Source organism: Antechinus flavipes, chromosome 4 (genome assembly GCF_016432865.1).
Source record: "Antechinus flavipes isolate AdamAnt ecotype Samford, QLD, Australia chromosome 4, AdamAnt_v2, whole genome shotgun sequence".
Lineage (NCBI taxonomy): Eukaryota > Metazoa > Chordata > Mammalia > Dasyuromorphia > Dasyuridae > Antechinus > Antechinus flavipes.
Genome location: NC_067401.1, coordinates 42,975,511 through 43,001,228, shown reverse-complemented (window position 1 = coordinate 43,001,228; position 25,718 = coordinate 42,975,511). Strand labels below are relative to the sequence as shown.

The following is a 25,718-nucleotide window of genomic DNA, read 5'->3' as shown; positions in this document are numbered from 1 at the left end:
TAAAGGATAATTCCAAAATGGAGAGGAAGGATTTGACATATAGTTTTCCCACAATGTTCAGATCAGATATTTTAGTAAAATATCACAAGGCTGGAAAAGACCGTGGCCTGGGCCTTCCTAACAAATATCAGAGCAGGAAACTGGTATAAAAAAAGAGAAATTGCAAAGCTATTTAATCTCTCTGGGCATCAGAGGCTTTTGTACCACACAGAACCATTCTCCCACAGGGCATGGAAGAGATTAGGATATAATCAACTTTTTAACAAGTATCTTATGCTGCTCAATACCACAGAGAGATTATAAAACAACTATCAAATCTGTCTAATTATCAACAGTTGCATTATTTCTCATAATCTTTTTTTTTGCATAGGAATTGTGACCCCATCAAATTGTTTTAAGCTACGTACAACTGCCATCCTACTTTGGGTCCCCTTCTTTCTTTTCTGTATGTCTTTAAAAATGTTTCCTTAATGCTGTTTTCTTGGTTTGCTTTTGTTCCCCTCATGACTATCAGTATCTTCTTCCCACTCCCTCCCCGCTTCAAACAAAAATTATCTATGTGGCCCATAAACCATGTGCTATATTGATTGTGTCTCTTGTATACTGTCCAACAACTTTCCACCAATGGAGGAGCATGTGGTGGGGAGAGCCATGCTGATTCATCACTGCCCACAACAAAGCTCAACTCCTTTGCAATGTTGTTGCTGATGTCGCTCTCCCACTTCTGTCCACTATCATAAATTTTTTTTAATTAAAAAAAAGTTTTGGCTTCTGAAAACCTACTATGACAATGGCAACAGACTAGAAGAGAGATGGTAGAACAAACTGGCAGTTGGGTCACATGCTGATGACACCAGGAAGAATTCTAGGGGAAGTCCATCCCCAGGGAAGCCTGGTGAGAAAGTAGGAAAAAGGGTCAGATTTGGAGCCAAAAAAGCAGAAATAGATGTCTTTCCAGGAAAACTACTAGGCAGGTTTCTAAAAAAATGACTTTTTATCGATGTCTTCTTACATTAGAGTTATCCCTAGTATTCTCTTCCTTTTACTAGGCAGTTTAAAATGATTAGATGGGAACAAGGTCTCAGGGATCCTTCAGAGAAAAATAAAATTGACAAGGCTGAAACTTAACATTTTGTCCTCTTTGGAGTGGGCAGGGAAGAGGAAAGAAAAGATATTATCATTAATAATGTGATTTTTTCCCTCTTTTTCCTTCTATTCATCCTTCTCCTCCTTTTCTCTCTCTCTTCCTTCCCCCATCCATCCCCTCTCTCTCTTCCCCTCAGAAACGTTTTTCTTCATTTTTTATTTCTAAAGCATGTATTGATACTCTGATTACCATCTTTAAGAAAGCTCGGTTCTTAAATGCCTAAGCTGGAAGAAAGAGTTGAAATAAAAACATTTTAACCTCCAAAACCGGATGAGCATCTGGACAACACTGGCCCCCACCCCTCCACCCTAACCCTAAGACAAGAGAAACAGAACAAGGCTCCCAATTAAATCAATTCAGTTCACTCAACAAAATACTCCCTGAGGTGCCATTGTGTATAAGAAGCCATAGTGGTGGTTAGTGCTGTACAAGTCAGGAGTAGGAAGCCTAATTCCTAACTCTGGGTGCTAATGATGCTACTGGAAAGCTAAATAGAGAGTTGATGGGTCACATAAGTAATGACATCAAACACATGTGAACTGCATTTTACACAATTACACATATAAATGCACAGAGATAGAGCCAAATCTGGAGCCAGAAAGACTTGAGTTCAAATGTGGCTTTAGACACTTACTAGTCCTGTGATCCTTAATGGGTCTGCCTCAGTTTCCCCATGTGTAGAATAGGGATAATAATAGCACCTAACCTCCAGGACTGTTGTAAGAATCAAATAAAACAATATTTCTAAAGTACTTTGCAAACTGAAAAGTACTAGCTCCTAGTTAGCATAAAATACTAACCCATAGCCATCATTATCATGGAAAGAAGTAAAATAGCATATTGTGCACATCAACAGGATTCATTGTTTCCCACAGAACTCAAACCTCTTCCAAACTTTTCAGTTTCTTATGGCTCCTTGGGACTGAAAATTCACCAGAATTTTCCTCAAAACTCCTTCCCCTACATCATGCTATACATCCAAATCAAATTGTCAGTTTCCAACATGGCTTGCCTCCATACTTCCCCCTATGTAAGCCACTTAGTTCACAGTTTTATTCCTTCTTTCCTAGTTTATTGCAATGAATGGGCCTAACTGGTTCCACAGTAGAATGTTAGCATGTAAAGGGCAAGAATATTCCATATTTGATATTCCTAGCATCCAGACCAGTGGCTGGAATACAGCTTAAAATATATATATATATGTATTTTTTATTGACTGATTCTGTGAAATCCTACAAAAACTTACTGTTCATATATGCATTTAGACAGTTTGATACTATCTTCCATCATCTGATTTATAAATGTTGAATATGTATATGACTTATTTTCTGAATGAGACAGTAAACTGCTAGAGGCCAGGGACTACATCCCTAATGTATATTCTTGTGTCACCATCCCCTCATGCCTATATAGTGCTCAGCAAATAATGAGTGCTTGGTCAGCATCTGATTTAAAAAATAGTATTTTAAATATTTCACTGTAGCCAAGAATAGGTCAGCATCTTGAATCTGGGGAGTAGAAAGTACCCTGTAGTAATGAGCTGAGTAAGTAATTCAGAAGGGGCTTTTCAGCCACGCAAGGCAAATTGTGGAAGGTCATCCGAAATATTCCTGCTCCCACTGCCGGTCCCCTTCTGGCTCAGCACATGTATAATGGACACTTACCTGTCCATTGTGGAGGACAGCGACAGTTATAAGTGTTGACTCCATCCACACAAACCCCTCCATTCTTACAATTGTGGTTTGGACAGTCATCGATATTCCGCTCACAAGTGGTTCCTTCAAAACCTGATACAAAAAAAAAAAAAGAATAACAAAAAAAGGGTCAATAGGAAAAATGATCAGTCAGCAGTTTCTGCTCAGTTTCCTTAACTATAAAAAAATAAAAGGGAGATGTCTACAAGACCCCTGAGTTTTAAGCCTATACTTAGCCCAAGAGCCATCAACTAGAAATCCCCCTCTCACCTACACAGCAAACAAGACAAACTGCTTCGCATAATTCCCTTATTGTGTGACCCCTTCCTTCCAAAGGCTTCAAAGCTCCATTGGAACACTTATCAATTGCCATTTTATTTGCAAAGGATAAAATCCTGGTGAAGGTGACCTTTTCCTCCTACTACAATTTCACTGGTAGAATTTTAAAAACACAAGCCCATCAAATTCTTCTATTCCTTATGGCAATCCGAATGGGGTTGGGGAAAGGAAAGGGAGAGAAGGTTAGATAATAGAGCTGTCATAATTAAATTTTTTTTAAAAATTAGACTTAAACTCAAAAAGAACAGCATTATCTCCATTAAATGTACCAACACTCTAAATTCATTTCCTTCTCCCCCTCCCATTATTCCTTTCTCCTGTATCTATTTTGCCTTTTGCTTTAGCACAGCAGATCATATCCACCCTTCTCTTAATAGATGCTCTATCCACTATTCCTTCTAGTCATCCCATTGTGGTTCCCTTTGAGAGTTTGTTTCTTTCCTGCCTATTTCTGGTACTAAAATTTGGATCCCTCCTTGAATGATATAATCTAAGTTTCAAGATTAATAGCTCACCAACTTGCACTTTTTTTCCTTCTCCATTTCCATAATAAGCTCTTTCTATAATTTTTATGCCTATGCTACTCCACCCTAGGCCCAGCAAGTTGTTGTTGTGTTGATTTTTTTTCCCAACATCCATACAAAATAACACTGGCCAGATAATCTGGGTGGAGACGAAAAGAAATCACTCTCTGTGAAACTAAGAATTTAAGTGAAACTGGAAATTATGACTCAACATGATGCTATTCCTTTAGGATATTATTAAATATGACCAAGGCTACTAGATTATTTGTTGGGCTTCCAATTTTTTAATGATCCCATGCATAACTGGATGGAACAACTGACCACATTTATTCCATTCAAAGATATGAATTCTATAAAGGAGATCCTAATCCTTTAGACAGGTGAAAAATCTCTTGTACTAGTCCATATTTAATGGGAATCATCAGAAATATGGTTCTATTGACCTATTGGTAGTAGGACATTGATTTTTGAGGCATTTTTCCATTTTATTCGATAGGTTTGCCCAGCCCTAGAGTTTATCCTGAGCTACTGCCTGGTCAAGGATACAGAGAACTGATCAACTTCTATAGGGCTCTTCTCTAGACAATGGTGAGAAGCAAGGTAATAAATCTTGATAAGAAATCAAACTTGTGATTTTCCTCTAGCAATAAAAATAATAATTACACTGTCCTATAGAGAGAGAGCCTTATAAAGCATTTCCATACAAATGCTCTAAACCAGCGCTAGAATCTGAGGTCAAATCCCACCTTTGTCATTTGCTACCTATATGACAACAGGTAATTTAACTGACCTCTCTGAATCCAATCTATTCATCAGTAAAACAAGCAGGGGTAAGCTAGATGACTTCTGAGGTCCCTTCCAGCTTATTATTCTAGTCACTAGAAAATTTTCCCTACTACTTTATCATTGCTTTAACAACCTGAAAAACCTACAAGCGAAAGTCATATTTAATATAACCACTCTTACCTCCCACATTTAGGAGCAGGAGGCTCAATCCTACATTCATCTCCTCTCTTTTAAAAGATCTTATCTATACAAATATTTCCTAGAATCATAGCATTTTTTTTGTTTTTGGACCAAGTTTATGCTTTCATTTCATGTGGGAAACTCCTTGGTATGGGAAGTCCCTCCACTGTTACAGAATGACATTTCAGCTATAATTTAGAGTCTTAAAGGGTGGTAAAAGGACCAGCATTCAATCCGAAATGACAGCAAAGCTTGCCCTCTCATTCACTGGGGGCTATATCACTTCCCCTTTTTGTATTTTACAGATGAGAAAAGTGTTAAGTTTCCAAACTTGGAGGTTAAATGGGTTGAGAAACAGCTGGGTGTGTCAGGTTCACTGGGAGGATCACATTGGCACCCTAGCAGGGCCATATTAACGCAAACCAATTTAAATCCTTAAAAGGATCAGTAAGCAGAAATAATTTCAGAGGTATGGTTCAAAATCCTATTGTTATAGTACTGTGGGTAGGTTTACTTATTGATGATAGTTAAGAGGAAGAAGAAAGTTAAAGGAAAGAAGGAGACAAAATTCTTATGGACCCATTATTCCAGAAATTAGCACATCCCTCTAAGAAGCCACCACACCTTCTTTCTTGAGTCTGGTGGGTGTGTACCTGTGGAATGAGTAGTAGAAAAAAGGAGTTTACCTACTCTCTTATTGGCAAAATTGACAGTTTCGAAGGTTCTATGTAAAAGGCCTCCAGGAATAAGCAAATTTGCAGTAAGAAAACTAGAGAACCAATACCAATAAAAAAAGATTAACAAAGCCTAAATTGTAGGCTCATGTGACTTAGCCTTTCTTACGCTCATCCTTATTTTACTACTAGTTTTTCTTCTTGCTAGTTCCTATCAAGTCTCTATTTATTGGATCCATTTCCCCAGAATCCACAGGAAGATAAGGGATGAGAAAAAAATCCTGGAAATATATTTTTCCCCCTAACTTTCAATTGCTTGGCCAGGATTTTGAGCAACATCAGGTAAGCAGGTCTAACCTTCTAGTTCCAAAAACCATTCTTTAATATTTTGACCCCAGGTTTTATTATTGTGACCCCACAGCAACTCAGAGAGTTCTGCCAAAGGAGGGTGCCATAGCCAAGAAGGCAGCAATTCACGTGACTTGGAGGATGCCAAAAAACCCAAATCCACTAATAGTTCTTAATCTGAGCAGAAACAGAGCAGACACTAAAGCCACAAAATGTGCTCAATCATTATTTTAATGACCAAGGGATAATAAATAATCATCAGTCTACTAAGTGCAAGGATATTTAACTAGGGATAAATCTCTACTATTGGGAAAAGGCTCATCTGCCAGATTCCTATTTAGAAGAACATAAGAGAGAAGAGGAATGAAAGGGTGTGGAAGATGAAGGAGAGAAAAAACGTACTGGAAGGCTACCCAATCCAACTGTCAACTCTCAAGAGACAACCAATAGATTTAAAACAGCCCAATGTTTTGTGATGACTTGTGCTAATTTATTAAAATACACACCTACACACCAAACCACCCATACCCAGCTCTCCCTCCAGCTGGCCCCAACCCAATAATGTTGAGAGTTGATGATTTGATAATTTTTGTTAGTGTTCTGTTGTGTTCTTATGATAAACCTTCTTTGGCGGGGTGCCATTCCTCAGTACATACACACAGAGACACTTCTGCTAAGGAATTAATCTAATGTTAACTCATAAAAGTCTGAAATGTTCACAGCTGCTGACCTATTAGAAGAGCCTTTACCTACTGGAGGAGATTCTACTTTTCTGCCCCTTAAAGATCTTTCTAATCCCTCTCTTCTTGGAGTCTTCCAATGTTACATTTTTATGCTAAAGAAAAAAACTCTGAATTTTTACAAACATGCTTATTTATGTCTCTCCCCTCCCACCCCAGGAAATATTTCTCTAATGAAGTCAGTATGGTATAGGGAAATAGATGCTGAATTTTGAGCCAGAAGACTCAATTTTAAATCCCACATGTCTGTGTAACCTTGACCTGAGATCAAGTCAATTAATGCCCTCTGGGTCTCAGTTTCCTCACATGTAAAAAAGGACTGGACAAGAGGAGCTCCAAGGTTTCTTCCAAAGATCTATGAGATAACCATTGCTTTGCCAGAAGAAACTTCAATTCAGATATAATTAGCTTCTCTCTTCATATCATTAGAGCAGAAGCTCATAGACTTTCAGATCAGTCAACAAGCATGGTTACCTCATGCTAAGGAAGTCACTTCATTAAAAATCCTCAATTCACCCAGAAAGGGAAAGGGAACTCGCCCATGGTCATGTAGATGGTCCATGGTGGAGTCAGCATTCAAACGGAGGTCCTTTCTCCAGCATCTTTCCATTTCTCATCGTTTTCTTCCCAAGACTATAGTGGAGGGAACCGAGCAGTTTCATGCTCACTAACAGAATAAGTCATTTCGCCTTCCCCATTTTTAAGTGTAATAATTAGCACATAAAAAGAATAATTATGAATATTTAAGATGTCACTTTTTAAAGCCATCTCAAATTTACTTCTTTAATAGGAAATGGTGCTGAATTCTCAAAGCAGCTCACTGTCAGGAAGCCTAAGAGTTATGTTCCTAAGCATATGAACTGTGAGCCCCAAACCCTTACATTGTACAAAAATATAATTTTCCACAAGTCTTCTGCTTCATTTTTTGGTTTGCAGCACAGTGGGACATTCAGTATTAAGCCATGGGCTACTACAAGATGGAAACCAGATGTATTTATCTTCTTTTTTTTTCTTTTAACTGTAGTGCCCAATTAGTGCCATAAAGCACTAATTTTATTTCTTGGATAATGGCCAATAAGGTAATGCAGTGGATAGAGTGCCAGAGTCACAAACACCAGAGTTCAAATCCAGCCTCAGAATTTGACTGTGCAAGTCTGGGTGAGAAATTTAATTTGGTTTGACTCAGTTTTCTTATCTGTAAGATGAACTGGAGAAGGTAATCTCCAGTATCTCCGGTATCTTTGCCAAGAAAATGCCAAATGGAGTCACAAAGAATTGGCCACGATTGTAACTACTACAAACCAATTTTCCCCCCAACAGTTCAAAAGGACCTGACATTTCACTAAAGCTCAAAACACCCACCTGGGATGGTTCTTCTCTAATTCCCGACTTTTCTTACTTCAGCAATGAGGACAAATGACTTGCAGAGAATCAGGAAGAAAATTTTTGTCTTTTTATTCCTTGACTTAGTGTGATATATAGTGAACCCTTGGAATTAAATGGCCAGGGCTTGAGACCTAGCTAACAGTGATGATGTAGATGATGATAATGACAATAATAGCAGCTAGCATTTATACAGCACCTACTATGTGCCAGGCTTGCTAAGCACTTTACAAATATCTCATTTAATCTGTAGGTTTTACAGCTTATAGTTGAATAAATAAATTGAGGCAAATACAGGTTAAGACTCTTGCTAAAGTGTGTATGGCTTATTAAGGGTCTGAAGCAGGATTTGAACTCATGATCTTCCTGAAACTCTACTTACTACTTCACTTATTTCTACCATCTAGCTATATGAGTAAGACAACATCTCAGAGCCTCAGATTTGCTGGTTTTTAAAACAAAAGCCGACAATACTTGCACTAACAACCTTATAGGGTAGTGATGAAGAACAACAGAAATATAGTCATTAAAATCCCTTTGGGATCCCAAAGCACTCTATCCACGTAATGATGATGATGAATTCTCTTTTGCTGAACACTGAGTGATTTCCTTTTTTTCTGAGAATATATTATGCTGGCTTGATAGATCCCTTCCTGTACACACTTTCAGAATTCCCTAAGGTCCTTATCCTAACTGATGGATAACAATGCAGAGAATTTCAGTGAATAATCACTCTCTCCTAGCTAAAAAAAACTTCCTTTATTGACTTCTCTGACTTCCTGTCATTGTTTAGCTGCCAAGTCAACCCCCTGGTTCTAGGCAACTATTAAAAGGCATTTTCTACAAAGTGAAAGAGCTTTTTTTTTTCCCCTCTGAAGGTTTATACAATATCATACCAAACTCAATCATTAGGCCCTCTGGACTTCTGATAAATCCAAGCACCAGGACATATGGAAAAGTGAAATATTTACAAGTAGATTATTTCCTTAACCTTAAATGCTAACAAAAGAAAGGCCTGAGGATTCATGATTTTCTTTAATTCTGCAATTAGGATGCTCACTGCGTGGGATCCTAGAAAGAGGGTTGAACCCAGGAAATTGGGGTTTGAAATCAGCCTCAGGTGCTGACTGGTTATTATATGTAAGTGATTAATAAGTCATAAAATTGTGTGACCATGAGATCAAATTGCTCAATTTTCCAAAACTTCCATTTCTTTATCTGTAGAACATGACAATCCATATGGAAGGTTCATGGTGAGAAAATCACTTTGGATATTTTAAGATGCTTTACTAAAGTGAGTTCACAAGACTGCATATAGGACCTCAAGTCCCAACACTTATTTTACAGATATGGAAACTAAGATGCAGAAAAGTTAAGTGACTTGCCCATCAGGATCACAAAGCTAGTAAAAGTAGGAGTCAGGATTTGAGTATCCTTTTCTTCACTCCAAGTCCAGTGACAACCTACTATGCCTTTTATGATGTACAGTAATATCATTATTTATAGCATGTTGCTGTTTGTTTTTAATTCTTGTGACCGATTCTTTGTGACCCCATTTGGGGTCTTCTTGGCAAAGATACTGGAGTGGTATGCCATTTCCTTCTCCAACTCACTTGACAAATAAAAAACTAAGGCAATTAGGAGCAACTTGTCCATGGTCATACAGCTTGTAAGAGTTCTCCAAGACCAGATTTGAACTCAGGAAGATGAGTCTTCTTGACTTCAAGCCTGGTACTCTATCCATTCTGCAACACCCAGTTGTCCCTATTAATAGTAGACTAGCACACACTAATGAATAACATTTACTCGAGGTCAGAGTGAATACATTCCCTGCCTTTTGAATGTAGAAAAATTGAGAATAAAAATAAACTAAGCTTTAAAATAATATAGAATTACTAAGAAGGCTTTTAGGTGAGCATAAATCCATAATTATTCAGGTCAAATTGAAATATATTTTCAAAACTTATGGCTTTCAAAGAAAAAAAAAAACCCTTCATCCTTCCCCGTTCACTTCTGAGGGTAAATCGTATTCACAGTCTCTAAGTGTTGCCAACTCCCTCTGGAAAGCAGGGGAAAGAACGCTTTTTTGAAGCAATTCTGCTTACTTCACAGATTTTCCTCCCCTGCAGTTTTCTTTCTTTTGTTGGTATTTTTTTTTTTGTATTACTAAGACACTTGTATAAAAACAGGATTGTTGTTGCTTAGCAATTCATCTGTTCCAGCTGCTTATTCTCCAGTCCTAGTTAAAATCCTCCGTTTTTGACATTCTAATTATTCAAACAAGATTCTTCAAAGCTTATTTCTTCCTCCTTTCCAATGGGACATCAAGGCCCCCAGCTTTCTCGCATACCTAATCGTATCCCTTGTATACTTAATTGTAACTTCTTAAATCTTGGGAGTGCGCATGTTACTAGATATATAAATGTTCAGTGGGAAGATCAACAGATTCTGGTAATAAACAGATGTATCTAATTTCCATTGCTATCTTCAGATGTATCCTTAACTCCTTTCCCATGCTTGCCCCTTTCCCAGAGCTCAATTTTCCCTTTAAAAGAAGCAATAAAAAATTTCCTAGTCACCCATCACCATAAATACTGACACGATAAATTATCCTATGTTGATTTATCCGCCATAAAGTGTCCATAAAAGTCCTTTTCTCCCCCTTCCCTCCCCTACCCACCACCATAACCTCATTGTTCATATCTTTAAACTTCCTCTTTTCCATGACAGGCTGAACCCCACCCAATCCCCTCCTCAGCTGATCTCTCTCCATCCCCAGGGGACTCTTAACAGCTCCTTACCTGGCAGGCAGTTGCATTCGAAGGTAAAGTCATCAGTCTGCCGGCAGGTCCCCCCATTGACACACGGGGAGGGGGAGCAGGGCACATAGGGGCTATCACAATGCTGCCCGGTGAATCCCTGCAGGCACTGGCACTGGTAAGAGCCCGGCAGGTTGAGGCAGGTACCCCCATGCTGGCAGCGCCCAGGAGCGTCGCACTCGTTCAGGTCAGTGTCACATTTCTGCCCCGTGAAGCCTGCTGGGCAGCTGCAGGAGAACTGGTTTGCTATCGTGGTGCACGTGCTCCCGTTTGCACATGGCTGAGACAAGCAGGCGTCCATCCACTGACAGTGCTTTCCTGTGGAAGAGATGATCACACTCAGCAACGGGACAAAAAGGGGCTTCCTTCGGGCCACCATTCCCCAGCTCTGTTCTCAATACTGAGCCTTTCAAAGTAGGAAAAATGAGAATAAATAGACTAAGTTTTAAAATAACTTGTACAATTACTAGGAAGGCTTTTAGGTGAGCATAAATCCAAAATCATTCAGCCCAAATTGAAATTGACTTTCAAATAAAAAAAAATCCTTCATCCTTCCCCATTTACTTCTGAGGATAAATCTCATTCACAGTCTCTAGGTATTTCCAACTCCCTTTGGAAAGCAGGGGAGAGAATACTTTTTTTAGTTTACAAAAAAAGCACCAAATTCCTAAACCAGCACCTTTGGACCCCCAGCCAGAGACTAACAGGGGTCTGATTGGGCAGCTCTTCTGATGGCTCCACAAGAGCTCCAAAGAGGCCGGGCCGTCTCAGCACATAGAGCATCTCTCGGAGGCGGGGGGACAGGTACACTCTAGGTTAATTTAGCAGGAACTCTAATAGTTACAGCATCAGGGGAGGACTGATGAGACAGCACAGCCTTATACCTAGGATTTTCCCAACACCAGCACTCTTCTCCAATAATGAAGCCCACAAACCTACTATGTTTCACAATTGGTCTTCATAAGTTGCAAAAAAAAAAAAAAAAAAAAAAGAAAAGAAAAAGAAAAGAAAAGAAAAGAAAAAAAAGAAGAAAAGAAAAAAAAGGAAAAAAAATCACTCTCTGGTGGCAATGAGGGGGTCCTTCAACCTTCTCATGATGAGGACCTTCAAACCTAGGCTGTTGCTCTTATCTCCAGGTCCAAATTCGTATCCCTTTTCAGCGTGGTGGGACCTTTCAGGGCTTAGGCTCTGCTAGTACAGGGAAGCTTTAATCTCCTGCCATGTCCTCTGTAATCCAATGACAATGGCCTCCCTGCTACTTCTCTCTCAACTCCAGCCATCTTTTCTGGCTGTCCCCCATGCCTGGTTTCTTTTAAGACCTGGCTAAGATTCCTCCATTTACAGGAAGTCTTTCTGGATCTCTTTGAATACTAGAACTTCCCTTTAGTGGTCATCTCCAGTGTTTCATATAAATGGTTGTTTTTCCCAGTAAACCATGAATTCTTTAAGAGCCGGGATGGACTTTTGTCTTTCTTTGTATTTAGCTCAGTATCTGTGCTAAAGCACATAGTAGGTGCTTAATAAATGCTTGTTAACTGACTGATTAAATGGCAGGGTCACTTCCTATGCTTGATGAAAGCCATGAGTAAGGTTTTATAGTGGACATCCTTAAGCCCTTAATAATCTCTTTGCCTGTCTTTCTTTCCCCCTACTTTTTCTCTTCTCTACTTCCCTCTTTCCCTCCTTCTCTCTCTCCCTTCCTCCCTTTCTCTTACTCACTTTCTAGCTCTTCCATTCTTTCCTGTGTGTCTCATACTTTTCCTTCTCCCTTTCTCTCATTTTCTCTCCTCTTTCTCTTTATCCTTCCCTCTCTCCCTCCCTCATTCTTTGTCTCTCTCTCTCTCATTCTCTCTCCCCCACTCTCTTTACTGTCTCTTCCCCTTCTCCCTTCTCCCTTTCTCCCCTTCCTTGCCTCCTTCTCTCTCCCACTCTCTTTCCTCTGTGTCTCTTCCCCTTCCCCTCTTTCTCCTCTTCCTTTCTCTCTGTTTCTTTCCATCTGTCTCCATCATGGCCAGTCAGTGACCAAAATCCAGTTCCCCATTTTTAAGTCCAATGCTCTTCAAAAGCAGGTATGTAGTAATATCCACCCTCTATAGATACTTCCTTTTATTAGGAAGGAAAGAAGAAGTACTGAGCTCTTCTTAAAAACAAACAGCCTCAGAGAAACAGCTTTATCTACAAAGGTTTGCCCAAACCCTAATCATGGTTTTATCTACAAGTTATCCCTGGGATTGACTGAAGATGGTCTCAGCTCCCATGCCCACGATGAATGCGTGGGCATTCCAGACTTACTTGAAAAGGAAAAGGAAAATCCAGAGCTGTGCCAAAAGAAAGATAATTGATCCAGCCTTTCTTATACAAACTTCTTTTTTTTAAATTGATAAGAGCAAGGGATTTTTCATTCAGTGCCTGAAGTAGGGGAACACGGGACACTTTTGCTCCTGATTTTTGTACAACCAATTCTCTGTATTCTAATTTCTAAAGGGCAAATCACCTAGACACTTGACATCCCTGCCAGGCTTCTCCACTATTCCTGAATCATTTCTCCCTCTTAAAAGGAGCAGAGTGGAAGGAAGTATGTGTCTCTGGCACAAATTGAAGAAAATATCCCATTATCCATTTATTTGGGGGAGGTTTTAAGAACAGCCCCTAAGAACCATGAAAGAGAAAGGAGAGCCTCCTGACAAGGATGGAGGAGGCCCTGACCTGAGTCCCAAACCCTACCTGTACGGCCCGATGGGCAGATGCATTCATAGGTGTCTCGGCTACGCATTTGACAAGTGCCTCCATGTTGGCAGGGGCGAGAGACAAAGCACAGGTGGGAGGTGGAGTACTGGCAGTCCTCACCCGTGAAGCCTGGAGCACAGCGGCACGTGGCTTTGCCCTGCAATGCCAGAGGCACGCAGGTCCCTCCGTTCTGGCATTTGGTCCTCTCACAGGGATCCAGCTGCTGGCAGTACTCCCCCAGGAAGCCCTCCGGACACCTGCAACAGGAGAGCGTTGTCCATGAAAACAGAGAAGCACAAGAAACCATTGTATCTGACAGTTCTTGGCCCATGCAACCAAGCACATCCCTAACAAAGACCACCGTCTGGGTTTTAGCAGAGAGCAAGAAGAGGTTTAAATGTTCAGCAGGCCATCCCCTGTGTTGCCTGCTCCCAATTGGGGTTAAGTGACTTGCCCAGGGTCACAAAGCTGATTCCAGAGATTCCAGGATGTTATCTAGCTCCCCTAGTTTGGAGCTGGGTGATTGGTATGATAAGGAATCAGGAGGAGGGTCATTTTGAGGGTAGAAAATAATAAATTTAATACTTAATCATAAGCCCATATGGATCTGATCGGAGAGATCATCACTGAAGAATGCTCTAAGTAAGCCGGATAACCTACTTTTACAAATGTGAAAACTGAGGCCCACTTAAGAAGGAGCAAATCTGGGATTCTCATCCACTTTTTCTGAGTCCACATCCAGTATTCTTTCCACTAAGTCACACTGCTTCAGGTGTTTAAACATGAAGGTGTCTCAAGAAACAAAACAGGAGCAAGACTAAGATTAAAATGGGCTTGAGACCTGGCTCTCACCTAAAACTCAGCAGGTCTAAAATTAAACTCCTTATTTCCTCCCTCAAAATGGCCTTTCTCCTGATTCCTTCTCATCGTACCAACCACCCAGCTCCAAACTCCAAAGTCAACTTGACTTTCCTCTCCTACCCCTACAATCTCCTCCGTACGATATAGTCCACCAAGCCCTATCAAGTGCTCCTTTTCTGGGCCTTCCTCATTCACTTCAGATGTAACTCAGACCTGGAAGTGCTGAGAAGGTGAGCCACGGTTCTTCAAATGTTTACCATCAAAGCACAAGAACTGGCAGATCCCACCAAGGTAAAGATAATAAGCTCCTTGAGGGCAGGGGTTGTCTTGGCTAGCACAGTGCCTGACATACAGTAGGTGTTTAATAAAATTCTTACTGATTAATAATAGTATAAAACCAGTGAAAGCCAAGAAACCAAATCCTTTCTTCATCTGATTTCTACTTAATCTGGTGACCAGGGAACAGAGAGAAATTATTTTATGTTCCCAGGGGCAAACACATGGAACCAGCCCATGACTGAAGAATGCCCTCATAAGTCATCAAAAGTCTAATGACCTAATTTTACAAATTAGGAAACTGAGGCTTAAAGGGTTTCACCAACTTGCCCAATATCAAAGCAATAAAAAGTAGTGAAGATATTCATGAAACTGAATGCTACTACAATGCATGAAATTGTCTATTAAGGTGTAGAAAAGTATGTCCAGGAAACTATTCTTACATTATTATAAGCTAAAGGGCATGCTCACAAACACACATAATCTTTATGTTTTGTAAGAGGATAAACAATACAGAAAAACATTCCCAACACTGAATGTTGTTGATTGTAGTCAATGGGGTAATGTGGTCGAGGGGAAATCTTGTTTGACTGTGGGCTGGATGATCCCGGGTCTCTTTTAGTTCTGATATTCATGCTGTCTGCACCAGTTTGGAGAGAATTCCATGCTGATTAAATCAAAGATCATCTTAAGTATTGAAATAATGTATTTCACAATCTTTCTTTTCATTTCCCCATCTGCCACCTTAGTCCAATTCCTTCAAACCTCATTGCCTAAACTATCACAGTAGCCTTATAGAATCTTCCCTTGCTTGCTTCCAGATTTTTGCTCTCATCTATTCTGTAGTTTTACTATAAAGCACATTCATCATGGCCTTTCCCAGATCAAAAACTTTCTTTTTTTTTAATTTCGAAAAAAATAGATCAAAAACTTTCAACAACTCTCAATAACCTGGCGAACATCGAGGATTCAGATTGTTCCATAATCTTTCCTCATCTCTAAATATAACTCACTCATTTCTGCCTGTATGACAATATACCTGAGCCTCAGTTTATACCAAAAAAATCCCAGGAAAGTTGAACTAGTGTTCTCTGCTAATTCTCAATAATTTAGGTGCTTATTATTGCTCACCTGAAGGGTCCCTTCTTACTATTTTCTGGTTGCATCATTTTTTTTTTTTTGGAGGCAATTGGGGTAAGTGACTTGCCCAGAGTCACACAGCTGATTCCAGAGGCAGATTCCATTATGTCATCTAGCTCCCTTAGTCTGGAGCTGGATATTAGTATGATGAGAAGCAATCAGGAGAAGGACCATTTTGAGGGTAAGAAATAATAAGTTTAATTTTAGACCTGTTGAGTTTTAGGTGACAGTCTCAGGCCCCAATTCTATCGCTCTTCAAGGCTTAGTTCAATTTCTATCTCTTCTTTTTTGCTTAACAAATACTTTTTTTTTATTTCACTCACTCAACAAATGATAAACACTGTGAGATCTTGTTATCTATATAGTAGCACTCAATAATATGAACACAAGGTCCGTAGCCTAAAGCCTACTTTTTTCTTGTTTTTTTTTTTTACTTTTTTATTTATTTTCTATTTATTTCATTAAAGCTTTTTATTTTTAAAATATATGGATAATTTTCAACATTCACCCTTACAAAAACTTTGCGTTCTAAATTTTTTCCTTCCCTTCCCCTAGATAGCAAGTAATCCAATATATGTTAAATATGTGCACTTTTACACATATTTCCATAAATATCATGCTGCACAAGGAAAATCACACCAAAAAGAAAAAAAATCTCTTCTTTTGAGAGACTTTAATCCACAATGACCTTCCCTTCTGAACATCTACTTATATCAAGGGGCTCTAGTAAGGAAGATATATATTATGGCCCATGTCTGGGAGAGTTCACATTTGACTGTCTATGTGAAATATAAGCAAATAGATGTTACATGAGATGCTCATCTATATACATGGACACCTAAAATCATCTGCAAGGACTATAATTTTTTTTTCCTTGGGGAGAAAGAAGCAGGTATGTCAGTTAAAGGAAAGATATTTCCCAAGAGGCCATGACCACACAACAGCCACTGACCAATGACAGAGTCTTCTGGGAGGAAGGATAGCCATAAGGGACAGGGAATCTGCAATGGCAGCATCCAATCATGGACAGATTCTAAGGGGGGCAGAAAAGATTGGAAACATCCTGATCAAGGCATTGATCAGAAATTGATGGGACACAATCTAATACAGATATTTTTATTTTCCCTATTCCTTACTCCAACAGCTCAGTGGACAGAGCACTGAGTCTGGAGTCAGGAACACCTGAGTCCAAAACCAGCCTCAGACACTTATTAGCAGTGTGATCCTGGGCAAGTCACTTAACCTGGTCGCTCTTTATGTACTGGAGAAGGAAATGGCAAAACATCCAGCATCTCTGCCAGGAAAACCCAATGGGCAGGACTAGTGTATTATGGTCCACAGGGCATGAAGAGTCAGATGTGACTGAAAAACTACCATCATTCCAGCTTCAGAGACTAAGCCTTGCATATCAAAATTATAATTGTATGGAGGAGTTCACAGCCCAAATTATTCTGAGGATAAAGGGGGGATAAGACTGTGTTTTCCAAGATTGTGACTCATGATCTCTTGATTTACTATTCATTTCAAGTTCTGAATGAATAATCTATGTTTTGAAAACTATTTATAGGTTTTGCTCTGCTAATAGACCTCAAAATAAATGATCATGCTACCTCTCTAAATGAGACCTAAACTCTATCCACAAATAATTTACAATCTAAAAGGGAATAAAGATAAGAATATAGGAAAAGGCCAACAAAATTAAGAGAGCCCTGAGGAGAGAGAAATTACTTCTAACTGGAGGTAATTAGAGACTTGATAGATGAAGTAGCACATGAGTTCAGCCTTGGAGGATCAGAAATCAGGTACAGATTAAGAAAAAAAATACATTCCAGATGTAGGATATTATGAGAACAAAGGTACAGAGGTGAAAAAGAACAGGATATGTTTGAGTTATAGTGAATTGCCCATTATGTGGAACAGAGAATACATCAAGGGTGAATATTGTGAAGTAATACTGAAAATATAAGCTGGTGTCTGTTTATTCAGGGCTTCATAGGCAAGTAAGTTTAGATTTAATTCAGTGGGCAACATGAGCCACTGAAGATTTCTGTGCAGGCGTGACCTCATCACATACATACACTTGTGTATAAGTGTAAAAAATTTGCCTATCTTTTCAACAGTGATTTGATTCAAGGCAATTCCAACAGATTTGTGATGGAAAGAACTATCTATGTCTAAAGAGAGAATCATGGAGACTGAATGTGGATCAAACCATAGTATTTTCACATTTTTGCTGTTATGGTTTGCTTGCTTGTTTTTTTCCTTTGAATTTTGTATTTTTTCCTTTTGATCTGATTTTTCTTGAGCAGCATGAAAAATATGGAAATATGTTTAGAAGAATTGCATGTGTTTAACCTATATGGGATTGCTTGTGGTATAGGGGAGGGGGAAAAGGAGAGAAAGGGAGAAAAAAGCTGGAACACAAGGTTTTGCAAAGATGAATGCTGAAAACTCTTTGTATGTATTTAGAAAAATAAAATAGTCTCTTAAAAAAAAGAAAATTTGTCTGACAGTGATGGATAGTGCTAGGAGACTGCAAAATAGAGAAATCAGTTAGAAAGTTATTGGAATATTTTTTTTCAAGCAAGAAAGAGTGAAGACTAGTATAGTGGTGGTCATTAAGAATTCTTTCATTCAATAAACATTTACTAAGTACCTATTGAGTGCTTAATAAATAAAAATATTGTGTTCAGAGCCAAAAAATAGAAAGGAAAAGACAAGTGGTAGAGATATTATAGAAACAGACAATAAGTTCAACAAATAATTGAATGAGGAAGGGATAAGAAAGAGATAGGACTCAAAAATAACTCAGATTTTATGACTAGAAAAATGGTAGTATCATAAAATAAAAAGAGAAATTAGGAGTAGGAACAGCTTTCAATTTTGGTGTGTTTAGTTTAAAATGCCAACAAGTCATGGTGATTTGCAGCAAGGAATCTAGGTCTGGAGCTCAGGAGAAATGTGAAGGCTATTAATACAAATCTGGGAACCAATGATCCATCTCAAGATGATACAGTGGGAACAGGAGAGATCAACAAGGAAAAGAATGTAAAAACAGAATGCCAAGAACAGACAGTAGGAGTAAAGCTGTATTTTTTAGGGAAAAGAAGCCAACAAAACATGTGGAAAACATATAGTCAGAGAGATAGGAAGAAAAGCATGGGAATACTGTATCACCAAGAGAGATAAGCAAATCACAATTTTGTTGTGGTTATTATTCAGCTGTATCTGACTTTTCATGACCCTATAAAACATAGTATAGCAGGCCGGTCTATCATTTACTCTATAAGTCTGTCTAAGATCACGTTCATTGTTTCCATGACATTATCAATCTAGCTCATCCTCTGCCACCCCCTTTTCCTTTTACCTTCAATCTTTCTCAATATCAGAGTCTTTTTCAGTGAGTCCTGTCTTCTCATATGACCAAAATATTTAAGCTTCAAGCTTCAATGTTTGACCTTCCAGTGAATAATCTGAATTAACTTTTCAACTAATTTGATCTCCTTGTCACCCAATGGATTCTCAAACACCTTCTCCAGGACCATAACTGGAAAGTCTTAATTCTAAGGCACTCTTACAGCCATTTTGACTATGTGGATCCTTGTTGGAAAAGTGCTATCCAGATTTACCATAGCTTTCCTTCCAAGGTTTGTATTTGAGCCTTAATATTTGCAAGTTGTTTTTGTGTTTGTTGTTATTGTTGTTGATGTGGGTATTTAGGGGGAGATCTAGGATTTACGTGGGTAAAGTTTTTGCTGCCCAGTCATTTCAAAATTCCTACCCTTCATGATTCTATTTGGGGCTTTCTTGGCTTTGCATTTTCTTTCTCCAAGTCATTTTACAGCTGAAGAAACTGAGACAAATATGGTTAAGATGCCTAGGTCACACATTTAGGAAGTGACTGAGGCTGTATTTGAACTCAGGAAGATGGGTCTTCTTGACTCGAGGGTCAGCATTCTATCCACTGTGCCATCTAACTGTCCCCAAAGCAGGTCAAAATAACTGGTGCTTTAGGGAATCTGAGAAGATGAGGAGACAAAAAAGGCCTGTGACTATGGCAGGGGTTCTCAAACTACGGCTGCGGGCCATATGCGGCAGCTGAGGACAATTATCCCTCTCACCCAGGGCTATGAAGTTTCTTTATTTAAAGGCCCACAAAACAAAGTTTTTGTTTTTACTATAGTCGGGCCCTCAAACAATCTGAGGGACAGTGAACTGGCCCCCTATTTAAAAAGTTTGAGGACCCCTGGACTATGGTGATTAGGAGATCATAAGTGATCTATAAGAAAAGTTTCAAGGCAGTGATTATAGTTAAAGACAGGTTCCAATGAACCAAGGAATAAATGAGTTCCTAGAAACAGAAAGAGATTAATAATAGACTATTAGCTTAAGGTATGATGTCCAATTTAATGAGCAAGACCTTATTCACTGTTCTGCACTCAGGGATGAGAACTAAGTAAGCACCCAAAACAACGAGTGCTTGATGCTCCCTTGGCTATAGGAAAATGGTTCATTCCTTCACCTTTACCTTCAATGTGTGCCTTTATGTAATTCTGATTAAATTACTGCACTCAGCTCCCTTTCCAAGTACAGTTCCTCATTTTCTCCTGCTGTAGCCAAATGTTTTTTCCTCTCTACTCCCTCTGTGGCTCTCAGAAAGCCAATTTCCAATCTTACCATCTTATAGAAACTAATGTTTGAGATAGGCAATAATTTCCTCCTTGACAAAGCCAAGTTTTTATCTTGCCTAACTAAATTCTCCACTTTGAGATATCAATCATCCCACATTCCTTTTAGATGTTCTTTCTACCCTTGACTTATATGTCACTTCTACCTTTTTCCATTGCACCCTTTTGATGATTCATCCCAATTCTGAACATTTTCACTGGTTGGCTCCCATACATGGAATGCTCTCCCTCCTCATCTCTGCCTCCTGGCTTCCAAGTCTCAGCTAATACCCCATCTTATGTAACAAGCCTTTTCCAGTCCTCCTTAATCTGAATGCCTTCCTTCTGAGATCACCTCCAATTTGCCCTGCACATATCTTATTTGTATGTATTTGTTTGCATGTTGTCTCTCCCTTTAGAATGTGAGCTATTCAAGAGCAGGGACTGCCTTCTGCCTTTCTCTGTATCCTCAATGCTCAGCATAATATTTGGTACAAAGTAGGTTCTTAATAAATGCTAAATGATTGACTGGATACCTTCTCATTTTTAAGAAAAATTCATAATGAAGGGAAATGCTAAATTTTTGTTAAATGTTGGTGAAAATAAAGATTTTTTTTCTCATCCAAGTCACCAGACCCCTTAAAATATACCCCAAATCACTTGAGGTATCCCAGTTTTAAAAATCATCTACTCTAATTTCTCACTTTGTGTAAAAATCCCTTCGATAGCAATGAAATTCAACATGCATTTTATAAAGCACCTACCATGTATAGGTTTTTAGCAAAACATTTGATAAGTCCTCTCATACCATTCTTCTGGAAAAGATGGAAAGATAAGAACTATTCCATTATAAATTTTGACAGATTTACAAATGTTTGAATGTTTGGCTCAAAGCGTATTTATTAATGGTTTAATGTCAACTTGGCAGTAGGACTCCAGTGGAGTCCAAAGTGCTTTGTGCTTGGGTCTATGCATTTTTCACATTTTTTATTAATGACGTGAATAAAGACAAATAAGTTTTAACTAATCACACTTGTAGATAACACTGCACTGGGAGAGAACAGTCAGGATCCAGAAAACAACAACCACAACAAAACAAACTGCATGGGCTAAGGCTAACTGTAATAAAATGAAATGTCATGAAGATAAATGTAAACTGTACACTTGGGATTTTCTTTAAAAAAAAATCAACTTTACAAGTAGAGGATGTGGGAGGTATGATTAGTCAGCAGTCTGTCTAAAAAAGATCTGGGGATTTTGGTGGACTACAAGGTCCATGAGTCAACAATGATATGGGGAAGCCAAAAAAACTAATGCAATCTTGGATTGCATCAAAAGAAAATAATTTTGAAGGATTAAAGAGGTGGCAATCACTCCGTACTCAGCTCCATTCTGACAAGAACACCACTGATAAACTGCAGTATACTCAAAAGCAACCAGGATGATTGAGGGTCTCTTGTCTATGCTAAATGAGGATCAACTGAAAGAATTTGGAGACACAAAGGCTCTACAGGGGTATCATAGCTGGTCTGGGCTATTTGGAGGGCTATCATGTGACAGGGGGATTATATTTATTCATTTCTAGAAGAAGAAAAAAGGAGAAATGAGTGAAGGTTGCAAAGGAGCTTGATATCATGAAGCTTTCTAAAAATAATAACTGGTTCGAGTCGAATAGATTGCCTAGAGAAATGGTAGCCAGAAGACCTTCACTGGAGGTTTTAAAGTAAAGGCTAGATGACCATTTACTGAAATATTATAATGAGCAATTCCTTTTAAGCCAAGTGTTAGACAAAGATACTTAGATCTAGTCTCACTCAAAATTTCTGTAGCTCATAAGACATAGTGACACAAAGGAAACCCCTTCCTTCAAGGACCTAAAAATGTACTACAGAGATACAAAATATGTGTACCTACACACACAGCAGAACAGAACAGAAGGAAATAAAAGGAATAGAAGGAAACCAGAAAAAGCATGCAAGGAATGAATAAGAGAAAGGAGAACCCTCCGGGTGATTTTATGGAGAAAATAGCTCTTGAGTTGAACCAGGAAGAAATAGAAAGATTTCAAGAAAATAATGAAGGGAGAAAGCATCAGAGACATAGGAAGAAAGAGGCAGGGGAGGGAGATTATTATGGGATTGTGTTTCATCTTGACTGGATTATATATTACATGAAAAGGATTACATAGTAACAATGATGATGATAGATAACATTTATATAGAGCTTACTATGTAGCAGGTCCTGTCTAAGTATTTTATAATTATATTATTTGATCCTCTTAGCAACTTTTGGAGGTAGGTACCATTACAGTCCCCATTTTACAGATGCATAAACTGAGGTAAACGGATCTTAAGTGACTTGCCTAGGATCACTACTTATTGATTAACCGATAGATGTTTAAGTCTTAATCTCAAGGAGCTTACCTAGGATGGTACCTAATCAGATACATGGAAATGATAGAATAGAGTGGCAATTCACTGCAGGTTCCAACAACTGAGCACTTCCCAAACAAGTAGAAAGCCAAAATCTGGTGTCCACAGCAACATATGCCATAAAGCTGAAAGATGACAAGTTCCTGTACAACAAACTGAGAGCCCCAAATATCCTTGACAACTCATCATCCCCAGCCAAAAACACTGATGCATTAAAATTTAATAACATTTAAGAGATATCATCCTGCCCAATACTTTTCATTGGAGTTATTGGAGTTGTACTTAATATAATTCAGTATATAATATATATATTCAATTATATATAATCATATATGAATCCAATACATAAGATGAGCTTATATCCCAATGCTTTCATTTAGCTGCAAAGTTATTTAATCCACCTGTATAAGTCAACAGAACATATAACATTAAACAGAATAATAACATAAAAAAGAGGACAGTATACATTCTAAGATCCTTTCTATCATATTGCCATCAGACAAAACAAGAGTGAAATGGCATAACTCATAGTGCCATAGTTTTGTGATGTGATTAACACAAATTATCTCATTTGCTCCTCACATCTGTGAGGCAGACCCTGTAGTCACACCCATTTTACACATGAGAAAACTGAATTCAAGACAGATGAAATAGCCTCCTCCAGATGCACAGAAAGCTCACATTTGAGATGAGAGTCATGCCCAGGTTTTTCTGCTGCCTCGCCTTCCAGTCTACTCATACAAGTAAGGGGAGATCTAGATGACAAATGATGGATATGAGAACGTAGGGAGGAGATTATTATAATCATCTGGGAGACAAGCAACAAGAATTTGATCTAGAGCAATGAGTGGAGAGGAAGAGATGGATACAAGGGATGTTGTACTGGTAAATCTGACAGGACTTGGCAACTGAATAGATATGGAAAATGATGGAGATGGAAAAAAATCAAGTAGGAGGATATTGGGATTATTGATAGAAACACAGATTGTGGAGTGAACATTCCTGACAGAGGGCCATTGATTAATCAATCAACAAGTGCCAAGTTAACAAAAATGGCAAAAATGATTCCTGCCTTCAAAGAGCTTACATTCTAGAGGGAGAGAATATGTAAATAGTTTTGTATACAACATATAAAATTTAGATGGGCATTGGAGGGGAAAGATGGGGAAATGGGAAAAGCCCAAATGAACCTATTGTGAGCTAAGCTGAACCATGAAGGGGATTCTAAGAAGTGAAGGGCAGGGGTCAGTGCACTCCAGGGATGAGGAACGGCCAAAGTGAGGGCAATGAGAGGAGAAGCGGCCTGTCATGTGTAAGAAACAGGCCAGTGTATCTACTTCTATTGACAGAGATCTCCAGCTTACAAGACAACCATTTCCCACTGCTGTGAACTCATGATTGAAAAGCTCTTTCTTATACTGAATTGAGATTTCTCCCCCTATATCTTTCCCCGCTTTGGTCCTCCTTTGGTCCTCTGGAGCACTGTAGCACACAGTCCAGTTTCAATGCTCTACAACAGCCTTTCATATATTTGAAATAAGTTGGGATATGTCTCCTTAATCTTTTCTTCTCCTACCTGAACATTCCTATTTTCTTCAGCTTTCCTCATTTGATGAATTTCCAGAATATTCATTATCCCTGGTACCCTTTTCTAGTAGACCAGTAGTCTCACTACCATTTAGCAATAACATTCTTAATATGTCTCTAGATTAAATTTGACCAATGTAGAAGAGAGTAGGATTATGATATGGACATCATACTTCCATTACTTAGTTTAAGATGACTTTAGCTTTTTTTTTAAATATGATTAACAGCAGTGTTAATAAATTTACATTGATTTTGTGATCAATTAAAAACTCAGGTATTTTTCATATGAAGTATTAAGCCATATTTCTCCATTCTGTACTTGTGCAATGGAGTTTTTTTTTTAAAGAAATTACGGCATGGCAGTATTGTGTAATAGACAGAAAATCAACCGTGGAGTCAGTAAGACCTAGAAGTCTTGCCTCTGACACATATTTGCTGTACCATTCTCTTAAGTGTCCCAGACAACCCTCATGAGACTATGAGTCGTGGAACAGCTGCCAATCTACATTGGTAGCGGCCTTTGCTCATTGGAAGAACCCCACACTAATGAAACAAATGTCTGGCCAAACAGAATTATAAAATGTGATTCATTCTTCTTATTTAACCACTTAATAAGTTTGTTATTAAGCACTTACTATGTATAATACACTCTGTGAAGACACAGAGGAGGAAGGACACAGGTCCTAATCTCAAGGAACATCCATCTAAGAATGTTATGGTTCTATAGGTTCAGCTTTGCTTGATTTCTCATGATCCCATTTGGTTTTATTTTGGCAAAAGTAGTGAAGTGGTTTACCATCTCCTTCTCAATAAAGCTCAAACTCTTTGACTTGGCCTTTGAGATCCCCAAGAATTGTACCCCCGCCCTTTCATCTCCCCACCATGTATTCCTTTCTTCCAGCCAAGCTGGGCCTCCCACTATTTTATGAAAATTATCTGTGTTCTCTGGGTCTGTCACATTATTCTCTATGACTGAAAAACTCTTCTTGCTATTTCTACCTGTTGGCAACCTTTAAGACACTGGAAAGCACTGAAGGATTCTGATCAATGGAATTATTGGACCTGTATATCAAGATTACTTTCACAACAGTGTGTAGGCAGATTAGATGAAAACAGGGAGAGAGATATACAAGAAAACTAAGCAAAGAAATAAGGAAGGCCTGAATTAAGATAGAAATAGTGGAAATGGAGAGTAGCATAGAGATATATGAGATATTATGGAGGAAGACTTAAAAGGGTTTGGCAATTTATCAAATCAAAAATGACTCTCAGGTTGTAAGAATGGGCAACCCAGAGAGAACCGTGATGCTATTGATAAAGGGAGAGATGTCAGGAGAAAATAAATTTAAAAGAAAAAATTGATTTCCATCCTAGCTGACAAGCTGATCTTGAGG

At 38.6% G+C, this 25,718-nt stretch overlaps 1 protein-coding gene across 1 annotated transcript in view; it reads right to left on the bottom strand.

Annotated features, from left to right (window-relative positions):
* NOTCH2 (notch receptor 2) overlaps positions 1-13,683 on the bottom strand; it is a 76,874-nt gene extending 63,191 nt beyond the window's left edge. The window contains exons 1-3 of the mRNA XM_051992873.1: positions 13,359-13,683; positions 10,617-10,952; positions 2,812-2,934 (exon numbers count right to left, since the gene is read on the bottom strand). Of these exons, the coding sequence (XP_051848833.1) occupies positions 2,812-2,934; positions 10,617-10,952; positions 13,359-13,668 (769 nt within the window). The 5' untranslated portion in view covers positions 13,669-13,683. The remainder of the gene's footprint in view (positions 1-2,811; positions 2,935-10,616; positions 10,953-13,358) is intronic.
* Positions 13,684-25,718: the final 12,035 nt, after the last annotated feature.